Raw genomic sequence first — 7,782 nt, forward strand, 5'->3', positions numbered from 1 at the left:
TGTGTGTGTGTGTGTGTGTGTGTGTGTGTGTGTGTGTGTGTGTGTGTGTGTGTGTGTACACGTATGTACGTACGTACGTACGTATGTATGTATGTATGTATGCATGCTAATGTGCATGGGGTTTTTACCTGGATTTATGCCTGTGTCAGATTCTCTTGTAGCTGGAGTTACAGACAGTTTTGTGTGCTGGGAATTGATGATCGTGAGGAAGAGCAGCTCCTCAGCCCTATTTTGTTGTCTTAAGCCTCTCTCCACACACCTCTTCTGTCCTGGAGGAACTCTTGAAAGTTTTCTCCCTCACTGACGATGAGATCCATTCCTCTGTGGAGGACGTTGGTCACTGCACACTAATTTCACTTTGTAAAGCCTGTAGCTTTCTTACTGGTGATTACATGACACTAGTTCTAGACCTCCACAAACTGAAGTCAGAAAAGAAAGGCAGCATGGGTGATGTTAGCTTCTCCTCTGATCCTGGGTTTTTAAAGGAATGCATAAGGCTGCTTACATACCTTACACTTGGGTGTTTATATGAAGCTCCGTGCTTTGACCGTTTTGAGATAATAAGCACAAACCTTGCATGGATCAAACACCGGGAAAGGCCCTGTTGATAAATGTGGAAGGTGTTTCTTCTGGGGAATTGTGGTGCAGATGACAGCAGATAGGAAGAATCAACATTTCAGTACTAATGCACTCCTTTCCGGTTTGCTCAAGTCTTTCTACTGAAAATGTAGTACAGTTTTTCAGTACACACTTTTTTGCTTTAACTTAAAGTTAAGATTGCTTCTTAGCCAAGTTAAATATGATGTTAGTTGGCTGATAACTAAAGTTATCACCATTGTATCAGATCGATGCAGCTATGCTTCAGTCTGTATATAGGTAATTTCTGGATAATGAGATACAAAACAGTTATTAGTTTTTCTCTGAAATTTTATTTTCAAGCTTATGACAGAAGTAACACACAGTGAGGCCAGTTCCTGGTGAGTTTACTGACCTGAAGTGAGGAGAAGCTTGAAATACTCCATTGTTCCCACTAGAGGGGCTCACTCCTTCCAGCTGAGACATGCTCTGAGAGCAGCAGGAACTTCTTCCTGTGACATTGCTGTTCTCTTCATGGTGAGCTGAAGCTAATCTCCTGTTTTTTAAATAGGCCCTTTTCTGTGGGTGCTAACATTAAAGCCTTACAGAACAGAGAATGCTAGGACAGCAAAGCAGGGTGCACATGTTTTCAAACCATAGCACTTGGAAGAAAACAGTTCTGTGAAGTTGCTTAGGTGAAACAAGTTTTGAAATAGAGAGAAGCAGGCTGAAGGCTGGAGCCGGCCAGTGCTCACAGTCACATGAGAGCTCTAAACTCCACGGACAAGCTGCTCTCACCTCCTGATGTCAAATGTGGTAAAGCTGTATCTTTAAACAGAGTTCCATTTGCCATTGTGTTTTTATATTTTGTTTTGTTTTGCGTTTTTGCTACTTGACCATTAAAATCTGTTCAGATATGTAGAATTCACTCTGAGGATGCCAGTCTCGGCTTTAATATACTCAGCAGTAACTGTATATATGTGAAGATACCCACATCAGGGTGAGTGTCCTAACTGAGGAAGGAGACTGCAGATAAGATCACAGCTCACAAGCCAATGTTGTAGAAAGCCTGCCGTAATTAAGCTGGCAGCCGCCCCCCCCCCCCCCCAAGGCTGTGAGCAGAGGTCCTCACTGTTAATTAGGAGCTGTAATTGTAAAAATATTTGAAGTCAGTAACCTGGAGTTGTAGAAAGCAGGCCTCAGGAAATTAAGAGATGCGAGCTTTTGTGCATGTGTGGGAGGGGGAGCCAGAGCTAGTTTCTAAATCTAACAGTTAGCTTTGGAAATCGGAGTGTAAACAGAAATGGTGTAAGTGGATCGTACCATGATTTTCTACTCTCGTTGATTCAACATCTCAGTCTTTAGCCTAAAATCATATTTGATATCAGCAACATATGGTTTTCATCACAGAGTAGCTGCTCATCTTCTCAGCCCTGTACCAGTCTGCCATCTCTCTGCAGGGGGAAGAGGAGGGGGGAAACGCTGTGATCTCAATCAGTGGTTCCTCTTTAACCCTTTCAGTTTTTTGCTGGAGTCAGTCTGCTGGGATAGTCTTCCTTGGCTTTGCTGTCATTAGCAAATGTTGGTGAGGCCTGTGTACATTTGTGCTTCAGGCCAGTGACAGATTCGTTTCGCCTATACTTCACAGCCTTCCCCAGATGCCCAGCACCTGGCTCTTTCTCCTTCTTTGCTTGCTCCTTTTCTTCATATAGGCTCTTTTTAGTAGCCTAACTTAAGAACTTTACACACCAAGCCGAATAATTATGTTTAAAAACCCAGTAATTATCAATACACATCTCATTCCATGCAGCTTTTAAATTCATGTTAATGAACTCTGTCTTCTACTCATAAGACTGACACCCAGTTTTGAAGTTTTGCCATCATTTTACAACTGGCTGCCTAGGCTCTGCCTGCCTCTACCAGAGCTCTGCTTTCAAGAACTCTTGCTCTGCAGCATTCCAGAGATCCACTCTGCCCATTCTGGTGTGAGCAGGACAAGAAGCTACTAGCAGCAGCAAGGCGACCGGCATAGCAGCTGCCTCTCTGAGCATACTTTTCCCTCACTGTCCTGTCCATCACAGACTAAAAAGCCTGCACAGCGCCTGGAGTGTGACATATGGGCCTGTTGAGGGACTTGCACCACCAGCACATCAGGGCAGTGGGTCCTCACAGTGAAGCACACTGCCCTGTGGGGACTCACAGAATCCCTCCTGACCTCCTCTCAGGAGCCAGCTTCAACTGGCCACTCCTCCACCATTTCACCTGGCTTGAGCTTCTAGGGCTGCCCTTGCAGGGGTTTTTCATAGTGCCTAAATTATTTCTCTCCTTATGATTGCAGGTTGAAGTCTTGGCCTCGGAGGATGCAGCCTTTGGACTCAAGGTGTGTGGCCTGGTGTGGTTTATCATGCAGGTCCCCACCCCCATTTCCTAGGGAGGTGCAGGGCTTTGCTGATCTAATCAAGTACCAAAGCTTACCAAAAGCCCACGTTTAAATTAGCAGCTAGGCTGTGATTAAGGTTAGCCTTTGGGAACCCAGGGTGTTGTGTAGCAGTGATTGGCTCCTAAATTGGCTTTAGCCCGAGAGCCAGGTTTTCTGACACCCTGCCTCATTGTCAACTCCCATTTTGGGAACTCAATAGATGTATCCACTGAATTGTAGCTTGCTGCATCAGGCTTACAGGTCCTGTTTCGATGACTTGACTGATTCCTCATCCCTACTTCATCCCCACTGAATTAAAGCCCAGCCTCCTCCCAGAAGGAGCCCACAGTTGGTTGGCAAAAGCCTGTAAACAGATGAGTCGTCTTTTGGGTGGGTTCTAATCCATGCTACACACCTGCTGTACCCACACACAGGGAGGACAGAATGCACCAGGAGGAGAGCAGAGGGAAGTCTTTTTGGGTAGCTGGGCCCTGGGCTGAGAGTTCTGAAGGCCTGGATTATACAGAGATTAGCACAACCAAGGAGGAAGAAGAGCTGCTGTGGGTCAGGGCATCTGGGAATGTGTTTTATCTCATACATAAATGAGCCACATACTACAGCGGCCTGAGTTCATTTCTGCAGGAGCCTGCAATGTAGAGTAGGTACCACTGAAAAGCAAGGTTGGTGGGAACCTCTCATTGCTGGGTGACTCACCTGACTCCTTTTTGCTCTGTCTTCACAATCACGTGAAAAGTTGTTTCTATTTGTTTGAGTTTTTTTCTACTGGCCACTCCATGTGCTTACAGGCTTATCATCATGCTAATGAGATGAGATGGCCACCACCCCATCAGCACTGTTTGGGTGAGATTATGCATCACAGTTGAAAGAAAATATAAATTAATAATTAATGCATATACGTTATAGGTTTATGTGTTAAAAGCGTAATTGTTTTTATGTTTCATGTCAGAAATTACTAAATATTATAATTCTGAAGAGTTAATTCAGTATTTATAGTATTTAACACAAGACTATCATCTTCTGAATCTTTGGTTTTGTATTTAATTCCCAGCATGCATGCAGAATATTCACTGCATACTTAATAAACCTGTGAGCTTATCTCCAGAATCCACTATGTTTATATATGCAGCAAAAGATGAAGATGAGTGGAGCTGACATCTGGTGTCCCGCCCTGCTGGGCAGTGGCTTGGGCTGTGGAGCGTGCAGACCCAGTCACACTGCTTTTCTAACCCTGAATTCCATGTATAAGAGCCTTTTCCGAGTAAACTGGCCCAGGGCTTCAGAGTTTTAGATACTTTTTATTTTTGCAGACTGATAGGAATTTCTGAAAATTTTTGTATTTTTTACAGATATTTTCTGGAGCTCACATATCTCACCTTGAAAATTTATCTTATCTTTTAGAAAATGTAGATATTCGTTATTAGTCACCACCAGTGTGCCTTCCAGTTATAATTGGTGAGAAAATAATTAAAGTGTCTGCCTCACTTGCTCATTAGCGCCCTCTGCAGGGGTGGCCTCCACCAGGCCCACAGCCCCTGCCTGCCCTCATAGGTCTGCCTTGTCCTCTTTTCTTCTCACTTTAGTTCAGTTTTGTGTTCTCAGTTATTCCCCACTTGTATATTTCCCCTTATCGTAGGCCAGACTAAAATCTAAAAGCTTCATGTCAGTACAGACAACTTATCCTCAGTGTCACTGGAAAGATCTGAGACCCAGATAAACAAAGAACTTTTGGTGTCTGAATGTGAACAAAACTGGGAAAAACCATGCAAGTCATATAAAACTAACCTGATTGTTGGGGCTGGCTGGAAAGTAGTATTTTTTATGTAATTTTGGGGGCTTAGTTATACTCCTGCTTCTTAAGTATTATTTTCACAGAGATGCTAGAGTATTGTTTACCACGGTTTATCTCAAAAAAACAAACAAACAAACAAACAACCAAAAAAAAAAAGAAAACTCAAATGCTTATAACTATTTCACAGTGTTAGACACTCCAGGTGTTTTCGTGGAGTTTTAGACTTTTAAGTAAATTCAGAATTCTGGAGGGGTTTTTTTTGTTTTGTTTTGTTTTGTACAATTAGGATGGTTAACTTAATTTTTAGTTGGGTGTTTGTGCAAACAAGAATCAAAGTGACTAGAAATGCCTACATATAAAATGTGGGCCAACATCCATCTTTATTCGCAGAGGAATCTGCAACCTTGAGACCATTGTTCTTAACTTTGGTTTTGATCAAAACTTGATCTTAGTAATTGTTGTATAGTTTGCAGGATATCAGTCAGCAAACATGGTTAGTTACTGTTTTCTGTAACTATGATGTCTTCTGTATCATAAATGAACAAAGTAAAGTTGCTAGTTATACTAAGTTGACAGGTCAGCTGAACAAACCCACAGACACAGTCCATACACAGAGACACACACCATACACACAGACACCCCACACACAGAGACACACATACTACATACAGAGACACATACCCCCACACACAGACGGACAGGTCTCAGCCACAGCACACATGCACTCCCCAGATAAATACATAGCAAATAGATACATGTAATAAAGATGCTGTTAACAAGAGTAAACTTACTGCGTGGGTGGTAAAAAGAACTGGAAACGGTGTGATTTTTGTGGCCATCATGGTACCATACAAGGTGTCAGGGCACTTCTCCCTGTCTCCTTAAGGCTATGGCTCTCCCTCAGCCTTCCCTGTCTGTGGAAGAGTTTTGCAATCTCCTGAACCCAGAGTGGGTTTCAGGGTGCGCTCTGTATGATGGACTCCTGCCTACACCCTTGCATTTCCCAACCCCAGTTCTCCCCGGAATGACCTCCAATGTTAATACTTCTCTTGATCCCAGAGTCTGTTTTCTGATCTTCCTGAAGTTACATGGCCTGTCCTAGTAAATGAACAAGAACAGAGGACTCTGCTGGTGTTATTATTCCTCTTAGTTCCCTAGAATTCTTAGCATTTGTGTGTGCGCGCACAGACGCTGTTCTTTCTTAGCATTTTGCTTTTTATAGTATTTTGGCAATAATTTTTAGCACTTGTTTGGGGCACCTAAAATTGGTTGCTATGAAATACAAAAGGCTGAGTAAGCTAGAGTAACCAAGAATAGAGTTTTTAAGTAAATCCTGGATATGATTACTTTTTATGCACATCTGGTTGAAAAGGCACTAGAGAAAAAGATAACTGCTGAGGTCAACCTGGCCATCTTACATCCACCTAATAGACCCGAAACACTGTCTCCCTTTGAGCTCATCCTTTCCCGTACCCTTCTTTAGAATGTTTTTCTTCCCCTCTGCATCTCAGTCCAGTTCTTCTCCAACCTGAGGCCCCCTGTCTTCTCTGCCTTGTGTGCTGCCCTCACAGCTCCTTTGGAATTTCTCCTGTGCCACCTTCCTTTCATTGTCTTTTGTACAGGAGAGATGGTATGATGTGGTTTGGCCTAGTCCTATTATGTGGCCTTTTGTTCCCAGCAAGATTGTTCACTTAGAGACTCACTTTGTTCCTTTCTTTCTATTCATATTGGCTCTTGGGTAACACTGAGTGTTAATGATTACTCAAGAGGTCTGATTGTGTAACGGTTGTGATTTCTGAGAGGGAAAGCCTTGTTGATGTTGGCATAGCACTGCTGCATTCCCGTCTCACTGTCTTCCCATTATCTGGGTCTGTATCCAGTGTGGCAGTTTTCACTTGCTTCTCAGAGCCCACTAGAAGGATGGCTTGGGTGTTTGCTGAGGCTGTGAAGTGAGGGTAGTTGACACTGAGACCTAACTGGTTGTGTTTATCTAGCTGAACTTAGGTCCACTTGTTAGTAAAGTTCTGCAGTCATATTTGTTAACCGCAGTCTCTCTCATTCTACTGCTCTCCATTCACATGACTCTGTGGCTTTGCTTATTTTGTATTTACTGTAGGAATGCCGGGGCAGGAGGAACAAACTCAATGGAATCTGCTCCTTGTATTCTATGGAACAGAATGGGATTCCATTTTCACCTAGAAGTTACCAATGACAAAGGAATTAATCTGTAAAATTTCATACCAAGGGAGCTTTGGTTTGTTTTGTAAAATAAGGTATTTTTGATTGTGAAAATCTAACTAGGCCAGAGATTTAATTTCCCACAATTTAAGTCATATTCGGTTTTATTTAATTCTGGACATCACAAACTATTGTGAAACAATCTATATTTTACCTCCTCCATATAGGAGCGAATGTTATAATGGGTACATAAAAGTCACAGGTGAAGAGAAAGCAGCAGTGACAGTGCCCTCTGCTGGGCCCCTGGGCCAGCAGCCATGGGAAGGACAGGGTGGAGTTAGTGCTTCCTCTTCCGACCGGCCCAGCTAGAACTCACAAGACACCCTTCTCTTCTCAGTCTTTCTGGATTTTGGAAGGACCTGTCCGCACTCACTGTGCACTTTGGACACCTGATCTATGAATTAATCACTCATATGTAGCCGTGCAAATTCAAATGGATACAATATAACTAAAATTAAAGATCATCCCCAGAGTTTGGACAGCAGCATTTCAGTAGCCTGCTAGTGGTAGCCATAGAGAGCATAGCTATCAGCCAACTCACTCCCAAAGGTCCCAGATCCTATCTGTGACACTTTAACACAACGTACTTCACAGAAGAGCAAATGACTAACAACAAGGCATGCTAAGATAAATAGGAAACTAACAGACTTTGCAGTCCTATCAAGATGCCAGGGAGCAGGGCGGATGTTGCTTCAGCAAAGAAGCACAAGCATAGTAGGGATGGCCTGCTGTCAGTCAC

At 43.1% G+C, this 7,782-nt stretch overlaps 1 protein-coding gene across 1 annotated transcript in view; it reads left to right on the top strand.

The window, feature by feature from the left end:
- The window catches only part of Arid1b (AT-rich interaction domain 1B), a 303,451-nt gene that overhangs the window by 165,919 nt on the left and 129,750 nt on the right, over positions 1 to 7,782 (top strand). The window contains exon 3 of the mRNA XM_055615931.1: positions 2,915 to 2,956. Within this exon, the coding sequence (XP_055471906.1) occupies positions 2,915 to 2,956 (42 nt within the window). The remainder of the gene's footprint in view (positions 1 to 2,914; positions 2,957 to 7,782) is intronic.

Source organism: Psammomys obesus, unplaced genomic scaffold (genome assembly GCF_907164565.1).
Source record: "Psammomys obesus unplaced genomic scaffold, mPsaObe1.curated_primary_1811, whole genome shotgun sequence".
In the NCBI taxonomy this organism is placed as follows: domain Eukaryota; kingdom Metazoa; phylum Chordata; class Mammalia; order Rodentia; family Muridae; genus Psammomys; species Psammomys obesus.